Raw genomic sequence first — 19,373 nt, 5'->3', positions numbered from 1 at the left:
TTTTTTACCCAGAGGGTGGTAGGGATCTGGAACTCACTGCCTGAAAGGGTGGTAGAGGCAGAAACCCTCATCACATTTTAAAAGTACTTGGATATGCACTTGAAGTGCCGTAACCTCAGGGTCACATACCAAAAGCTGGGAGCTGGATAGCTCTTTTTCAGCCGGCACAGATATGATGGGCCGAATGGCCTCCTTCTGTGCCGTAACTTTCTATGATTCTAAACTCTGTTTTAAACGTGCGGGTAGTCTTGATGACTGCCAAACAACTAAAAATTAACTTTTCAAAAGGTGGAGTCACATATCACTCCTTATTTTAATCGTTTATGGTTGTTGAAAAAAAAGTTAAAAATTAAAAAAAACATTTTTGTTTTTCCCTTCTGTCTCTGTAATTTAATTCAATTATTTCTTTGGCTTTTTATTTTAAAAAATTAACATTTTTATTTACAATGACATCCAGAATACTAACTTTAAATGAATGAAGTCTGCTTGCCAGCTTGAGCAATGCAACCTGATGCTGTGACCGGTGGGCACTGCAGGGACTGGAGTGCATCCTGGACCGAGATAATAAAATTATAATTTGAACACTTATTTTGGGTTTATTGGTTTACTGCACATGAACACACCCTAACCCCCCCTTCTTATAAAAGGGGGGCCGAAAACACAAAATAAAGAATAAAAAAACAAAGAAAAACCTGATTCTATGGACGTGACTTCTCTTCCTGACAGATTTTGTAGGCGTGTCTTCTCCTCATAGACGTTTCCATGGCAACTCACGCTGGATTGATAGCGCACATTTTGTTTAAAGTTCAAATTGAAGCAACTGAATGCCACAGATCCCGCAGTAAGTAATTTTGTTAATTAAATTCGCAAGAGCTGTGGTGAGCTTTGCCTCGTCGCTCTGCACGATTTCTGGTCCATAATCTTAAAACTACATTATAAAAATGCATAATATGAGAATGAAAACTTACATTGGATTTGTTATTCTACATTAATGAGCTGGATATGGAAATCAAATCTATTTTTGTCTTCAAATTTGTTTGAGACATTAAAATAGGGAGACCAGTGGAGATAGGATTTTAGCAAAAGATTTGTCGAATTTGGATTAGCTATGGAATTGAGCAGGCAAATTAATTTTAATACTGATTAATTTATGGTTTTGCTCATTGGTTGGAAAGGTATCACCTGGAATTGAATTGCTGCCGGAAAGTGTGAATGGTGGCTAATCAATTAAGAAAGCCTATTAGATTGTTGGGATATGTAATCTAAACTGTAGAGCACAAATCTGCAGAGATTAGAGTGAAGGCATTAGGGTGCACTTGACAGACCAACCTTGGATTTCTATGTTAAATTCTGGTCAATATGCCATAAATACATTTACATATGTTAAAGAGACTGCAGAGAAGATTGATCCCAAGCGCCACGGAAATGAGCTATAACGAAATATTAGAGAAGGTCAAGCTCTACAATCTTAAAAAGAAAGAAGTTAAGGAGGACCTTATTTAAGATACATAATCTAATATATGGTATAAACAAGGACAACCCAAAATACTTCAAAGAAGCATGGTTCAACCTTTTGGAGTAGAGGCTGGATCCATGTGCCTTAACTAAAGAAAGGACCATATATTTGATTCTATTGCTTATGGGTGAGGTATAATTATGTGCCTGACCCATAAGCAAAAAAAAGGTACTGCCCCTTGACATCCACTAGCATTATGATGCCCGAATCCACCACCATCAACATCCTGGGGGGTTACCATTGACCAGAAACTGAATGGGACCAGCCACATAAACACCATGGCCACTAGAGCAGGACAAAGGCTGGATATTCTGTGGCATGTGGACACACATCCGGACTCCCCAAAGCCGTTCTACCATCTACAACAACAAAAACAACAACTTGCATTTATATAGCGCCTTTAACATAGTAAAACACCCCAATGTGCTTCACAGGAGCGATTATCAAATAAAATTTGACACTGAGCCACATAAGAAGATATTAGGTCAGGTGACCAAAAGCTTGGCCAAATAGGTAGGTTTTAAGGAGCATCTTAAGGAGGAAGGAGGCAGAGAGGGTTAGGAGGGAATTCACGAGTTTAGGGCCTAGGCAGCTGAAGGCACGGCTGCCAATGGTGGAGGGAAGAAAATCGGGGATGCGCAAGAGGCCAGAACTGGAGGAACGCAGAAATCTCGGAAGGTGTAGGAATGGGAAGGCTATGGGGAGAGCTTTCTGCCTCTCCCTATAGCCTTCCCATTCCTCCTCTTCCGATATCCTTTGTTATCTCCCATTTCCTGTCTACTTTCTTGCTTTTCTTCCCTGCTGCTGTTCTTCATCCATTTCCAATTTGCCTTGTCCTGCTTTTCGTCTAAAATTCCTGTCCCCTTCTCATTCCTATCTCCCCACCAATGTCACTCCAAAGCTTTTACAAGTGATAAGTTGCTGCCCCATGGCTGCTGCCTAATCTTTGTGCATTTCACCGGCACTTTGATTTTCAAAATGCCATGAGTGTTTATGATTTATTTGTTAGCTCTTTGGCTGTGGAGGCGAGAGGCAGTGGCCAGGCACAGAGGTGGGAAGCAGTAAGCTTGGGACAGACATGAAGTAGGTATGGGGGCAGGGAGTGCGCCCAGCAAAGAGTTGAAGCAGACATGAGGTGGAAAACCATGGACCTGGGAAAGGGATACAGTGGGCCCTATGGCAGGCGGCAGCACAATTGGGAGAGGAGGCACCAGCACTGGGCTTTAAAACATAACAAAAAGGAAAATTAAAATTTTCAAACTTTTAAATTCAAGCAAAAATCTTATCTTAAAACTGACCTGCAGTGCCACCGGGATGAGTTGATATGGGAGACGGACCTTGGGGATTAGCTGTGCCACCTGCCATTGGAAGGCCTGAAAATTAAGTCACAGTAAGTAGAGAAACCTATACAAGTCTTACAGTTAGATTTAAAAGGAATACTAGGCCTTATACCCTGTCACAACTGCCAGGTATGACAAAACAATGATACAAAGTAAGTTGACAATTAAAGGGAATGTGTACGAGATGCAAAACTTTTAATACATTTTAGATATTTTTAAATATTGTAATGTGAGCTGTCAGCACTTTGCTCATAGCTGTAAGTTTAAAAATTAACTTTTTTTTCACCCCACCCTTTTCCTTAGAGGGCTTTGACACTTTGCTAGGGTCAGATTTCATGCGTACCAGGCATCCATGTGCTTCGCCTAAGTGCCATTATTTATGTGTGAGCTTTGACAGTGAGTATCAGGAGGTCATTTAATTATTGGGAACATTACAGCTGAGCCCCATCTTAGCCACACAAGTTCACTTTCAGCAGAGGTTATGGGATAGAATATTTATTTAGCAACAGTTAAATGGCCCCCTATGGGAATCATAACACTGACGGTGGAATAATATTGTACAGTTGAGTGTCTAATTGAGGAAGTTTGCAAAAAAAGAAATCAAATTTAAAGAGCTGAATGACTTCAAGCAAATCCTTCCATTGTTTTGTTAGTCTACACACACCCAAGAAAGGTTTTAATAGTCTCAGGGATGGACTTTCCAGTATTTGGTCAAAACTACTGTTCATAGAATCATAGAATCTTACAGCACAGAAGGAAACCATTTGGCCCATTGTATCTATGTCTGCTATTTGAAAAAGCTATCCGATTAGTCCCACTCCCCTGCTCTTTCCCCATAGCCCTGCAAATTTTTCCTTTACAAGTACATATCCAATTCCCTTTTGAAAAATAGTATTGAATCTGCTTCCACCACCCTTTCAGGTGGTGCATTCCAGATCGTAACAACTCGCTGCATAAAACGATTTTCCTCATCTCCCCCCTGGTTCTTTTACCATTTACCTTAAATCTGTATCCTCTGGTTACTGACCATCCTGCCAATGGAAACAGTTTCTCCTTATTTACTCTATCAAAACCCGTCATAATTGTAAACACCTTTATTAAATCACCCCTTAATTTTCTCTCTTCTAAGGAGAACAATCCCAGTTTCTCTAGTCACTCCAGTTGACGAAAGAAAAAAGAAAGAAATTTATATGACGCCTTTCACGACCTCAGATGTCCCAAAGCACTGTACAGCCAATGTAGTACTTTTGAAGTGTAGTCACTGTTGTAGGAAACATGGCAGCCAATTTGCGCACAGCAAGGTCCCACGAACAGCAATGTGATAATGACCAGACAATCTGTTTTAGTGATGTTGGTTGAGGGATAAATATTGGCCAGGACACCGGGGAGAACTCCCCTGCTCCTCTCTGAACAGTGCAATGGGATTTTTTATATCCACCTAGGTTTAACGTCTCATCCGAACGACAGCACGACCGACAATGCAGCACTGGAGTGTCAGCCCAGATTTTGTGCTCAAGTCTCTGGAGTGGGACTTTAACCCACAACCTTCTGACTCAGAGGCGAGAGTGTTATTACTGAGCCATGGCTAAGTCGTTGTACCTAGGGAAAAACTCATTAGATGCAAATAAAAGGCCTTGAATAGTACTCTTAAAAAAAGAGTAATTAAATAGCATATTGAATATCTTAAGCAAACTACTCATGCAATTTTTTTTTTACCGGAACAGCTATTAATATTCCTCACCTGCAGGAATGTACTTGTAACGTATATTTCCCTACATTATATGGTACATAGAAATACATGGAAGTTAAAGCACAGAAACTAGCCATTTGGCCCAACCGGTCAATGGCATTTTTCTTGCATATGAACAAATAGTTCTAATCACATTTACCCACCTTGTTCCTATATCCCTTCAACCCCTTTTCTTTCATCCACCTATCCAATCCAATTTTGAATGTTAACATAGGTTCTGCCATCTGCTACCACGTCCTCACCAACTCTGTCCTGACATCTTACCTGCACAACAACCAGTACAGAGAAACCCACTCTTGAAGAATTAGACAGACAGAAGGTTCGTCATTCAGTGAGTCATTGAGCAGTAGTGAGAATGAGGACTTGGGAGTGGAAGAGAGAGAGAGAGAGAGAGTGCCTTTCCTCCATGGAGGGAGAAGAAATGACCACCGTTGGCTGAGCAGCCTAGATTTGGCTGACTTGGCAGGATGGGGACTGAACTGGAAACTGGAAAATGCCGACATACCTAGTTCGAAGGCTGAGCCGGGAATGCACAGATTTACAGGCCGAATCTGGACGCCGAATAGAGGTGACAGACATTCCTGGGAATGAAATGGAAGTGGTCCCCTAAAATCACATTGGCCGACCGCAAAATGTTTGGTGGGGGGTGGTGACATGACCCCTGCCACCCCCCCACTGGCTCTATCTCTTCATAACATCAAAATAAAGGTACTCTCATTGAGAAATCCATGTCCAGAGCTGAGTAAAGTTAGGAGCAAAAGTGCTGACTGAACCCCTCAGGTACTAAAAAGATCGCTATGCAGTCATAGTAATACCAACCTTCAGTAGCAGCATACATAATGGCCTCTTCAGTGTGGTATCCACCTCTGGTATACTTTGCAACAGCTCTTACCACCAATGATATAGTGACAGTAATTATTTGGGTAGAAATGGAGGGGAATGAGACGGAGGTGTTATCAATGGCCTCTTGACCTGATTTAAATGTAATAGAATGGACCTCTGGTGGGTCTTAAAGGGAACTGGCATTTTTTTGGGAAGTGAGACAAGTGCAGTTTTATTTTGTGGCAGATTTGAGGTAGTAACCTTTAAGCATTTTACTCTGCTTACCACTCCTAATCAACCCCAGCGTGTGTAGTATTTCAGAGGAGAATCCAGGCCCTAATGTCTAGGTTCATATATGAACCATAGAATACTAGAGCAAAGTAACAGGTCATTTGGCCCATCACGTTTGTGCTGGTGGTTTTCTCCACATGAGCCCCTACTCTAATCCCACTCTTCTATTTTTAACCTTTACTATTAATCTTTTTCAAGTAACTATCTAACTTTCTTTTAAAAGCGTTAATGGACTCTGCTTCAACAACAGCTTTTGGCAGATAATTCCACATTCTAACCACCCTTTGTGTAAGGACATTTTCTAATCTGCCCTTTAATTCTTTTTGTGATTGTCAACTTCCCCATCAAAGACATCAGCCAGACTGAGAGGGCAGTGGGTTTCTACTCTCTGGCTGGCTTACCACAGGTGCAGGGTGCAATTTATTACACACATGTAGCAATCCAAGCACCTCCACATGAGCCAGGACTGTTCATCAACAGAAAAGGATATCACTCCTTATACTGCATTAAACACACCTACCAACAGAAACCTGGCTCTTCGCTGGTCTAGGCTACACTGATAATTTTATGAAAACAAGAAATTGACTGCATGTCTTAAAAAATAGAAATAAAAACAGAAAAATTATTTGATCAGTTATGTGATTTGAATCCAACTGAAGATTTATGCTGATTTTTTTTGAATAATAGGAAAATTTGTGAATGCTTCAAGCCTGAAATAAAAACAGGATATGCTGAAAATATGCAGCAACTTAGAAGGAGAAAGACAGGTTAACATTTTGGTTGGGATGCTTCATCATTATAGGTTTGATGAAGAGTCCCACCCAAAATGTAACCCTTTCTCCTTCTGACCTGCTGTGTATTTCCAGCATTTCCCCTTTATCTTCATGTATAATTCATGTATTAAATAGCAGTGACGGCTGGTGACCTTTTTGACAGGGGAGGCACAGCTGTACATTCCTAACCAAGCCACCGTGTCACCATGACAATGGACCTCTCGTGCATGCGCAATGCTTTTTATTTTCTTGTCCATGGCTATATTTTATTATAAGGAGAGGAAGCCAATAATCACTTTGACAAAGCCAACTCCTTTTCTTGAACTCCATCCCTTCCTCTAATCTCACAGCCCAGGTTTCTCTATCCCTCTCCCACCCATGGGCTCCGGCTCTGAGCCAGCTCACTGCTCACTTGGCAGCCCTTCTTCTGAAATCACACCACCACGATGTGAAGCACAGCCCCACTGCTCTGCTCCACCTTGTTCACTCAACAGCAACACCGACTCCCTGCTCACACATGTGCAAAAAATTCTAGGGGAGTCAGTGCCTCACTTGTCTCACCCAACATGCCACCTCTGTTGAATTGTTGAATATCTTGCAATGAGTTGCAAAGCACTCTCTTAATTGAAAGCTCCACGCCATATGGATCAGATCAAAGCTCTGCAGTCCTGCCACATCCAGTCATGAATGGTGGTGGGCAATTAAACAACTAACGGGAGGAGGAGGCTCTGCAAACATCCCCGTCCTCAATGATGGCGGAGTCCAGCACGTGAGTGCAAAAGACAAGGCTGAAGCGTTTGCAACCATCTTCAGCCAGAAGTGCCGAGTAGATGATCCATCTCGGCCTCCTCCCGAAATCCCCACCATCATAGAAGTCAGTCTTCAGCCAATTCGATTCACTCCACGTGGTATCAAGAAACGGCTGAGTGCACTGGATACAGCAAAGGCTATGGGCCCCGACAACATCCCAGCTGTGGTGCTGAAGACTTGTGCTCCAGAACTACTCCCAATCATCAGCAAAGTGATGGAAGGTGTCGTCGACAGTGCTATCAAGTGGCACTTACTCACCAATAACCTGCTCACCAATGCTCAGCTTGGGTTCCGCCATGACCACTCGGCTCCAGACCTCATTACAGCCTTGGTCCAAACATGGACAAAAGAGTTGAATTCCAGAGGTGAGGTGAGAGTGACTGCCCTTGACATCAAGGCAGCATTTGACCGAGTGTGGCACCAAGGAGCCCTAGTAAAATTGATGTGAATGGGAATCAGGGGGAAAACTCTCCAGTGGCTGGAGTCATAGCTAGCACAAAGGAAGATGGTAGTGGTTGTTGGAGGCCAATCATCTCAGCCCCAGGGCATTGCTGCAGGAGTTCCTCAGGGCAGTGTCCTTGGCCCAACCATCTTCAGCTGCTTCATTAATGACCTTCCCTCCATCATAAGGTCAGAAATGGGGATGTTCGCTGATGATTACACAGTGTTCAGTTCCATTCGCAACCCCTCAAATAATGAAGCAGTCCGAGCCCGCATGCAGCAAGACCTGGACAACATCCAGGCTTGGGCTCATAAGTGGCAAGTAACATTCGCACCAGATAAGTGCCAGGCAATGACCATCTCCAACAAGAGAGAGTCTAACCACCTCCCCATGACATTCAACGGCATTACCATCGCCGAATCCCCCACCATCAACATCCTGGGGGTCACCATTGACCAGAAACTTAACTGGACCAGCCATATAAATACTGTGGCTAAAAGAGCAGGTCAGAGGCTGGGTATTCTGCGGCAAGTGACTCACCGCCTGACTCCCCAAAGCCTTTCCACCATCTACAAGGCACAAGTCAGGAGTGTGATGGAATACAGCTCCAACAACACTCAAGAAGCTCGACACCATCCAAGATAAAGCAGCCCGCTTGATTGGTACCCCATCCACCACCCTAAACATTTACTCCCTTCACCATCGGCGCACATTGGCTGCAGTGTGTACCATCCACAGGATGCACTGCAGCAACTCGCCAAGGCTTCTTCGACAGCACCTCCCAAACCCACGACCTCTACCACCTAGAAGGACAAGGGCAGCAGGCACATGGGAAAAACACCACCTGCACGTTCCCCTCCAAGTCACACACCATCCTGACTTGGAAATATATCGCTGTTCCTTCATCGTCGCTGGGTCAAAATCCTGGAACTCCCTTCCTAACAGCACAGTGGGAGAACCGTCACCACACGGACTGCAGCGGTTCAAGAAGGCGGCTCACCACCACCTTCTCAAGGGCAATTAGGGATGGGCAATAAATGCCGGCCTCGCCAGCGACTCCCACATCCCATGAACGAATTTAAAAAAAATTAGGGTTGCCAACTCTGGTTGGAGGTATTCCCGGAGGTTTGATAACATAGCGTTCTGACCATGTGATGTCTGACCACGTGACCCCTGCAAATGTTATTTTATTTATCTTATAAAGGTTGGGTCTCCCTGTAGTTGAGTATCTTCTCATTGAGTATCTTCTCTCATGGTTCTGAGCCAACAGCTGTTGTGTGAGAAGTTCCAAAAACCAGGGAGCCATGTGAACAGGCGAAGATAGGAAACCAAGGGCTGGGAAGAAAGGAATCTGAAGGCGGGGGAGCAATTTGCAGAGGGGTAACCAGAGATGGGAGGAACTTTAATTTCTCCAGTAATTAATAGTAACTCACTGAAATTGCACTGATAACTAATAGTAATACTGGTAAAAACTTTTTTTAGTGATGTCGGTTGAGGATGAAAATTGGACAGGACTCCCCTTGCTCTTCTTCAAATAGTGCCATGGGATCTTTTATGTCCACCTGAAAAGGCAGATGGGGCCTTGGTTTAAAGTCTCATGCTGAAAGACAGCACCTCCAATAGTGCAGCACTCCCTCAGTTCAGCATTCAGTTGTCAGCCTGGTTTATGTGCTCAAATCTCTGGAGTGTGGCTTGAACCCATAACCTCTGAATCTGAGGTGAGAATGCTACCACTGAGCCAAGGCTGACACTCAATTTTGTTCTTTTGTGGAGAACTGCAATGTAGCCAGTCACTGTATGTTTGGAGGTATTTAGCAACTGAAGTGAAGAACGCTATTCTTTCCAGTCTATTGTCCTTCACAGTGTGTATCACAACATTGTAGATATCTTGCTGAAGGCAGCCCTGATAATATCTGTTCTTTCCTTTAGGCCTTGGATCAAGGAGGTCTGTGACTTCTCATTGGCCTTTCTAATAGACCCTCAATCAGTGCAAATGCTGCATTCTCTTTGGTGACTGTTAACACGCTGGTGATTCAGTAACTTGTAGAGCTTAAGTGGTTGATATGGTTCTACATACAAATGGCTCTGTATCCGCCATGGCCTGGTCAGTAGTGGTGATTGTGTGAGTGGTGGTTGTGTGAGTGGCTTCCAGGGAGTGGTGTGGTTAGGGCTATGATTTGTCACAATATGATATCCCAGGCCAAATCCTGTAAATTTATACACTTTACAGGTAGGAATTTCTTTTTTATTGAACACTTTTTTAAAAGAACAATGATGACTAATACCTTCAGAGAGCTTTACTGTAACCAATAAAAAATTATAATTATTGGTGATATATTCAGGAAGTTACTGCCTAGAGGACTATGTTTTGTGCGCCATGACGGTAAATAATTTGTAGTAGCTGCGTCAAAGGTATGAATAGAGTGATAGCAAATAACTTGCCCTATGTAATGCATCAATGCTTTGCAGTGCAGACAGTCCCAATCATTCTGTGGGAAGAGAAATGGTAGAAGATGGTGTACACTCACACATTATGTGCAGAAATTGAACCTAAAGCATGTAATTATAGGTAATGGCATGTTTACCAAATATTATTCTTGTCTAAGGTTCATGTCAGTTAAGATGTGTTAAATAACATGATATAGAAAGGACGGTACTACATTTAGCATCATGTATGCCCAGGTCAGACTCAGTTTCTCCTCCAGGCTCTCAAAGCTATATAAAAGCTTTTTATATAAAAGCTTTCTCCAGCTCTCCTTGCCAGTTTCCCAAGTTCCACCCAAAAATTTTGAAAACTCTATGCCTGGACCTTAGCCCACACTAAGTACTACTGCCACCCCAGTCATCACTGACCTCCATTGGTTCCCCATTTCTGTACACACTTAATTTCAACATCTTCATCCACATTTACATCTCCCTGCACAGCCTTAGCCCACTCTACCTCTGCAACTGCCTCTAGCTCTATAACACAGTTCACAGCCTCTGCTCTTCTAGTTCTAGCCTACTGTGCATCCCCTATCCCTCCGCTTTGTCATCATTGGCAAAGCCTTCAGCTATCCCGCCTTGCCATTTGGAACCCCCTCCCCTAACCCCAGCAATAAGTTATATCTCCCTCCACCATCAAAAATCTTCTGAGTGTTTCTGTTAAAATAGACTACAAACCATTACAATGAGGGAGCAGTTGATGCAGAGCTGAGACCCAGCATGCTGACTGCTCCTACTGAGTTGCTTGGAAACACATAGTAGGCCTGCATTCAAGATAAACATAGGGCCTATGTTGAACAGTCACTTACCTCCATACCCACACCATTAGATGGTGGTATGTTTTGATTGGACCAACAATTGTCTGCCTTGTAATCTCCCAGTGAGCACATGGTAAAATCAATGCCACCTGCAGTGGAAACCTCAGTTACAGAGGCCATGGGCATGGTGGGAGCATCTCTTTCATGAATGCTTCCATTGCTGCTTTGGAAGCTTTGGGGCCCAACCTTCAAACTGCAGTCATGGTTGGCTCTAGCTCAATTGGAGAATGGTTTCAGGTAACTAAGGTGGGGATTTCAAAATCTCATAGATGCTCACCTACTTTTTATGCTCACAAAAATAAATGGACATCATGAGGCGATGCTCTCTACTAGTGGTATGTTCGGAGTAGCGCAGGAGCACCTGGCGGTCACTCATGTCAATGGCAGTATGTGCCAATTGGTAGAAGAAATCATTTATCACTCCCCACAGCAGCAAATATTCCTAGCAAAAGCCATTGGGCCTGAGTGATCTCCATTTCCTATTCTAAATGTAGTATTTTCAGTTTGGCCACTGCTGAATTTTCTGGAGAGTACCTCACAACTTCAATACCACTAGAGAGACGAGCACGACAGTGTCCACCATCAGGCTGAGTGATCATGCTGGAAATATAATCATGGGTAGCGGGGGAAGACAAAATAATCTAGGAGAGCAGGAGAGAGATAAGTCAGGCAAGGAAGGTGAAATTAAAATGTGACATCAAATTATCATGGTAATAGTCTTAGTCACAGAGCTTTAGTGATGACAAACAATGCAAATATTGTATGGATTGCTTATTTGTGCAATCAACAAGTTTGCTCATTAGGTCCAAACAAGAAGATACACCAGAATGATACCAGGGCTTAAAGGGTTAAATTATGAGGACAGGTTGCATAAACTTGGCTTGTATTCCCTTACGTTTAGAAGGTTGACGGGTGATCTAATTGAGATATTTAAAATGATAAAGGGTAGATACAGGGAAACCATTTCCTCTGGTGGGAGAATCCGGAACAATGGGCATAATCTTAAAATTAGAGCTAGGCCATTTAGGAGTGAAATCAGGCAACACTTTTTCACACAAAGTGTAGTGGAAATCTGGAACCCGCTCCCCTAGAAGGCAGTGGATGCTGGGTCAAATGAAATTTTGAAAAGTGAGATCGATAGATTTTGTTAGGTAAAGGTATCAAGGGATTTGGGACAAAGGCGGGTAAATGGAGTTGAGGTACGGATCAGCCATGATCTAACTGAATGGCGGAACAAGCTCGAGGGACTGAATAGCCTAATCTTGTTCCTATGTATAGGGGATATTTATTTCCTTGTATTTGGGATAATGTCTTCATGTCCACTGACTTTCATCCTTATATATCTTTTGTTACGGTCAGAAGGTAGTCTGGAGATAACAAAAAAAGGCATTTATTTTGAGTTATCTCAACAAACTGATTTAAAAATTCTGGTAGATGTCTGGTAAATACAATCTCTAGTGTGGTACTGAGCCATAGAGACCACAAAGGTTCCAGGTTCAAACCTTCCAGTTATCTACCTCTGAAATTTTACTAACCCATGTTTCCAGATGGAGTTTGTTGTTTAAGCGTTGCCCTCATTTGCGAGTCATGTGATTTGTAGCATTTTTTTGATACTCACAATTCACACTGGAAATTTAAACCTATAGAAAACTATATTTAGTTTTCCACATGAATCGTGTACATTAAAAAAGCTTCTATAAATCATGGGACTCTTGAATGACTCACAGTCACTACTGCTGTAGTTTGAATATTTTCACTGGATTTATCCCCTCCACATCGGTTTTTCTTCTCTCGCCCCTTACCTATTGGGGTATGATTCAGTGGGTCCCTTATAGCTCTGCAGAAACTCACTCAAGTTGCTGTCCTTCATGTGAGCCTAGACAGTAAGTATTGGCCGACTATGCAACTATGAAGGGCATTACAGACAAGGCATCTGGGCTCAAATTATAAAGGCACCTTAATCAGGTAATGTTTGTGTAATGGGGGTCTTTAATTTCCTAGGCGTTCAATAGTCTAATGATGAATCTATCGTTTATCTCAATCTAGGATCCCTTTCTGACTGATTTTACTCACTATCAGGCCAACGGGCGCAACTGCCTGTTTGTCAGGTTCAGTGAGATTGTCGGAATGAACCTCCTGCAGGAGAGGACAGGGCAGCTAAAAGATTTGTAAGTATCATAAACGATTGTTTCCTAACACAGCATGCTAGTGAGGAAACTAGGAGTAATCGGTTACTTGATTTAGGTTGTCGTAGTGATCCTGATTCTGTATCAGACCTCCGTGTAGGGAACATCTGGGCAACAGTATTATTAGATTCAACTTGATCAGACAAACCAAAGTTGAAGAGAATTTAATGCTGGTTCTAAATTTCAGGAGGGCTAGATTTGCAAAAATGGCAGAAGATTTGAATCGGGTCGATTGAGCAACCCTACTAGACGGATATTACCAACGCAGGAGAAACCATCCTAATGCAAAAGGAAGCCGCATATGTCCCTAAAGGCAAAAGAAGGGCCAAAGCCAAAGGGCTAACTGGTCATGTGCAAGGACAAATGAGACTTAAACAAAAAGACTAAAAGAAAATAGCTCCCAGGAGAACAGGAGTAAGCGTCGAACTCAGCGCAAGGCAACACAAGCTAACAGAGCAGCCAAAAGGTCACTGGAGAAGATGATAGTGGATAACTGTGGTAGCAATAGTAACATCTTTTTCGCTATGTTAGGAGTCAGAGGCTATTAAGGACTGCACAGGGTTGTTGAAGGATTCCTGAAGGCAGATTCAGGAGAACTCCCACGATATGGTAGAGGTTTTAAATGGCTACTTTGCATCAGTCTTCCCTCCAATAGATGATGCTCAGTTACCAATATTGCAATGCACAATTGACTCTGAAATTGTGTCAAAGTGGATCTGATATAGTCCTGGATAGAATAAGGGGTCTCAAAACAGATCAGCCTACTGCTCCTGAGGGCATTCACCGAGGGTGCGCAAATAAATGGGAGCTGTGCTCAGCAATCCCCTATCTTATATAACAGCTCACTAGGGTCTGGGATTGTTCCAATCAACTGGCGAAAAGCCCAGTGGCAGGCAGGGCTGTCCCACTGCTAGATGTAGTATACGGGTACACTCAGTGACTAACTGTCTGCTGAAGTGTAGAAATGAAGGCAGGTCTTTTCTGACAATGCCCAAGTAGTTGTGTTTGGATTGTATGATGTAATTCCTGGGCTGCCTACAAATGGGTGCCAGATGCCTGCTGTGCCAGTGCACCAGCCTCTCCTCCTTCTTCAGGAATTTTTCTTCCTCCTCTAAATCCAAACAAGCCTTTTGCCAGTCTAATGGAATGCCCATGGTTAGCAGGGGTGAAATGGTGGCAGTGGAAGAAGTGCAGAATTGAAGAAAAATGACAACAGGTGGCAAGAAAAAAAAGAGAAGCTCTAATGCACAAAGTTTACTTCTTCAAGCCAAAATGCAGCAATCAACGCAGGTCTCAGTAATATGGCAACCTAGCTTTAAGTGGTAGCGTTTTGCAATGAACAGCTTGCAGACCTTCAAGCACCTGTTTTTTGCAGGTACTCAGCAAATCAAGACCTGTACTGAAAAATTGCATGGGGAATCCAAAATGATACCAACTTGTATCAGCAGAAAATGCTGGGAATACTCAGCAAGTTAGGCAACATCTGTGGAGAAAGAAACAGAGTTAACGTTTCAGGTCGTTTCACTTCTGATGAAAGGTGATCATTCTGTTTTTATTTCAGATTTCCAGCATCTGCAGTATTTTGCTTTTGACCAATTTGTATCAGTTGCATTGATTTGTAGTGTAAGGAACCCAGTGCATATACAAAGTGCTACCTCCAAAACTTAAAATTCTTGGTATTTTTCAAATATCTATCCACTTCCCTTTGAAAAGCTATTATTCATTCTACTTCCACCATTGTTTCTGGTAGAGCATTCCATGTACTAAAATCAGTCTGTGTAAAAACAATTCTCCCAATCTCTCCCTTCATTATTTTGATGATACTCTTAAATAGTCACCGACACATTGACCAGTGGAAATTGTTTTTCCTTATTAACTTTATCAAAACTCTTTTATCATTTTGAACACCTCTATCGGTTCTCTTCTTAATCTGTTCTAATGAAACCAGCCCTCATCTTTGGTATCAGCTTAATGAATCTCTTTTGCAGCCTCTTCATGGCCTTGACATCCTAAAATGAGGCAATCAAAAACTGAATGCAATATTCTAACTGCAGAGTAGCCAATGATTTATATAGGTTTAGCATTATCTCTTCGCTAACACTAGCACAGACTAAGAACATAAGAAATAGGAGCAGGAGTAGGCCAATCAGCCCCTCGAGCCTGCTCCGCCATTCAATAAGACCGTGGCTGATCTGATCCTAACCTCAAATCTAAATTCATGTCCAATTTCCTGCCCGCTCTCCGTTACCCCTAATTCCCTTTACTTCTAGGAAACTGTCTATTTCTGTTTTAAATTTATTTAATGATGTAGCTTCCACAGCTTCCTGGGGCAGCAAATTCCACAGACCCACTACTCTCTGAGTGAAGAAGTTTCTCCTCATCTCAGTTTTGAAAGAGCAGCCCCTTATTCTAAGATTATGCCCCCTAGTTCTAGTTTCACCCATCCTTGGGAACATCCTTACCGCATCCACCCGATCAAGCCCCTTCACAATCTTATATGTTTCAATAAGATCGCCTCTCATTCTTCTGAACTCCAATGAGTAGAGTCCCAGATAGGCTAAACATCGAGTTAATATTATTATTTAATTTGACAAGTTTCCCTTTTCTTTTGTATGATTTGCGTGTTTATTAGTTGATTAAGAGGGCACAATTTGGGTTGATGACACTGGGGCAACCCAGTGTCTCCTAACTGGTTTATTAAAGATGTGGAGATGCCGGTGATGGACTGGGGTTGACAATTGTAAACAATTTTACAACACCAAGTTATAGTCCAGCAATTTTATTTTAAATTCACAAGCTTTCGGAGATTTTCTCCTTCCTCAGGCAAATGTTTTTTCCTTCGTCAGGCAAAACATTTGCCTGAGGAAGGAGAAAATCTCCGAAAGCTTGTGAATTTAAAATAAAATTGCTGGACTATAACTTGGTGTTGTAAAATTGTTTACAATTGGTTTATTAAAAGAAGCATTCTATGACAGTCAACATTGGGGAAATGTTTGCGAAAAGTGACATTAATGATCATTGATACAGACAAACATATTTAGAGATACAGAGCTGTGATTTCTATGTATACTTTAATCAAAGAGTCACACAGGTCAGGTCTGTGCATAAAGGAACACGTGGACAGGCGGGGCCCTGCAGCACAGCTCGCGAGCGGATTAAAATAGAACGGAGAATCAACACCCAGAAACCATTGTGATCTCAGCTGCCCGTTCAAACGTCACCCGCGCTCCAAACGCCGCTGATGACGGATCAGAAAACGGCGTCACGACTTCTGCACCTCGCGCTGTTGTGGCGTGTTTTGTTTTTTGGGCAGGGCGCGCGCTTTCTCTCGGTAGAGTTTTCATTTCGAACCCACTCTCCATTTAACGGTTTTTTTATGTTAATGAGGGGGAGGGGTTTGGTAAGATGTCGTCGCGCGAGTGACGTCGGCGGAGGGTCACGTGCCTTTGTTGTGGCAGTTGGCGGGCCCCGGGCGTTGTGCTGACGGAATGAATGAATGGGAATGTCGGAGGCTGCGGGAATCGAGCTGATCATCAACCAGGATGCGGAGTCCAAAGCCCCCATGTGCCCACATGGTAAGGACAGAGGGCGGCGGGTAAGGCGGGCGGTGCAGCGGAGCCCCAGAGCTCGGCCCAGTGCTGGCTTCGTGCACACAGCAGGCGGGGGAAGCGGTGCAGCTTTTATTGTTTAAAAACACAAGCTCACCTGGAAGCAAAAAGCAAAAAAATTGCAGATGCTGGGAATCTGAATTAAAAACAGAAACTCCTGCAAACACTCAGCAAGTCAGGCAGCATTTTTAAAATTCGTTCGTGGGATGTGGGCGCGGCTGGCGAGGCAGGCATTTATTGCCCATCCCTAATTGGCCTCGAGAAGGTGGTGGTGAGCCGCCTCATTGAACCGCTGCAGTCCGTGTGGTGACGGTTCTCCCACAGTGCTGTTAGGAAGGGAGTTCCAGGATTTTGACCCAGCGACGATGAAGGAACGGTGATATATTTCCAAGTCGGGATGGTGTGTGACTTGGAGGGGGACGTGCAGGTGGTGTTGTTCCCATGTGCCTGCTGCTCTTGTCCTTCTAGGTGGTAGAGGTCGTTGGTTTGGGAGGTGCTGTCAAAGAAGCCTTGGCGAGTTGCTGCAGTGCATCCTGTGGATGGTACACACTGCAGCCACAGTGCGCCAGTGGTGAAGGGAGTGAATGTTTAGGGTGGTGGATGGGGTGCCAATCAAGTGGGCTGCTTTGTCCTGGACGGTGTCGAACTTCTTGAGTGTTGTTGGAGCTGCACTCATCCAGGCAAGTGGAGAGTATTCCATCACACTCCTGACTTGTGCCTTGTAGATGGTGGAAAGGCTTTGGGGAGTCAGAAGGTGAGTCACTCGCCGCAGAATACCCAGCCTCTGACCTGCTCTTGTAGCCACAGTATTTATATAGCTGGTCCAGTTAAGTTTCTGGTCAATGGTGACCCCCAGGATGTTGATGGTGGGGGATTTGGCAATGGTAATGCTGTTGAATGTCAAGGGGAGGTGGTTAGACTCTCTCTTGTTGGAGATAATTGTAAACAATTTTACAACACCAAGTTATAGTCCAACTATTTTATTTGAAAATCACAAGCTTTCGGAGGCTTCCTCCTTCCTCAGGAAGGAGGAAGCCTCCGAAAGCTTGTGATTTTCAAATAAAATAGTTGGACTATAACTTGGTGTTGTAAAATTGTTTACAATTGTCAACCCCAGTCCATCACCGGCATCTCCACATTGTTGGAGATAGTCATTGCCTGGCACTTGTCTGGCACGAATGTTACTTGCCACTTATGAGCCCAAGCCTGGATGTTGTCCAGGTCTTGCTGCATGCGGGCACGGACTATTTCATTATTTGAGGGGTTGCGAATGGAACTGAACACTGTGCAATCATCAGCGAACATCCCCATTTCTGACCTTATGATGGAGGGAAGGTCATTGATGAAGCAGCTGAAGATGGTTGGGCCTCGGACACTGCCCTGAAGAACTCCTGCAGCAATGCCCTGGGGCTGAGATGATTGGCCTCCAACAACCACTACTATCTTCCTTTGTGCTAGGTATGACTCCAGCCACTGGAGAGTTTTCCCCCTGATTCCCATTGACTTCAATTTTACTAGGGCTCCTTGGTGCCACACTTGGTCAAATGCTGCCTTGATGTCAAGGGCAGTCACTCTCATATCTGTGGTGAGAGAGAAATGTGGGGTTAACCTTTCAGGTGGATGACCTTTGGTCAGAACTGGAAGTTGTTACAAATGAGTTCATGTGTACCATCTTCCAGTTCTGACCAAAGGTCATGGCCCTTGAACGTTACCAATACGTTTCCCTCCACAGATGCTGCCCGACCTGCTGACTTTCCGGCATTCTCTGTTTTTTATTTAATTTGAAAGCAGCCGCTTGGCTCGCTTCCAGGAGGTAGTCAATGTGTGGCTGACAGCTTGTGCTTTAAGGCAGAGCTGTCAGCATCATCAGAGAAATGTTGGGAGTGCCATTTATGTGAAGGATGAACAGAAATAAGTGAGCTACTGCATTTTAAAACCGAGACGGGGGCATCTCACTGCAAGTGACTGAGGCACAAGAAGTCTGGGAAGATTTCCTGTAGAGATTAGCCATCTGTCTCAGTCATGAACATCAGACCCAACTGTAAACTAAGAAATCAGACCCATTCTTTTGTTAAAGTTGAGCATTAAAGACTGATTTTGTTTTTTTTAACGTGTTATGAAACTGTAATGCAGGAAAGCAGTGTAAAAATTGGCATCAGGGACAATTCTTGGATTTGGATTTGGAGTGGAGAGGGGATCATAATTTTTGAGGATGTCTTCCTCATTTGCTCCACCGTGTAACAATGCACATACAAAAATAAAAAGGGTGTGGAAAGGGTAATAAACCTGGGCCATCCTCAACAATCTCCCAATGTTACTAGCAGAGTAGGACTTATGCAAAAAAAATAAACCATTCCTGTCACAATGCCATTAGTGTTCGTGTCACTATATTGTCCCCATCCAAACAGCAGAACACAGCATAAACAAATGAATGCAAGTAACAAATTTGAGACTATTTATTTCAGGATGTTGCTCCTTTTATTTTTCCTTCTCCTCTTACGGTTGACCAGCCCCACCTGCATCTTCCCCGAGC

General features: G+C 43.4%; 1 protein-coding gene across 3 annotated transcripts in view; it reads left to right on the top strand.

The window, feature by feature from the left end:
• Nucleotides 1-16,500: 16,500 nt before the first annotated feature.
• Nucleotides 16,501-19,373, top strand: part of zcchc4 (zinc finger, CCHC domain containing 4) — an 85,156-nt gene continuing 82,283 nt past the window's right edge. Inside the window, exon 1 of one of the 3 annotated variants that reach the window (XM_068001198.1) lies at nt 16,501-16,807. In XM_068001198.1, the coding sequence (XP_067857299.1) occupies nt 16,729-16,807 (79 nt within the window). In that variant the 5' untranslated portion in view covers nt 16,501-16,728. The remainder of the gene's footprint in view (nt 16,808-19,373) is intronic. The other 2 variants (XM_068001280.1, XM_068001105.1) reach the window with 2 other exon arrangements.

This window comes from Heptranchias perlo, chromosome 1 (assembly GCF_035084215.1).
Source record: "Heptranchias perlo isolate sHepPer1 chromosome 1, sHepPer1.hap1, whole genome shotgun sequence".
In the NCBI taxonomy this organism is placed as follows: Eukaryota; Metazoa; Chordata; class Chondrichthyes; order Hexanchiformes; family Hexanchidae; genus Heptranchias; species Heptranchias perlo.
Note: the sequence above shows the minus strand (reverse complement) of the source record. Positions and strands in the feature narration are given on the sequence as shown.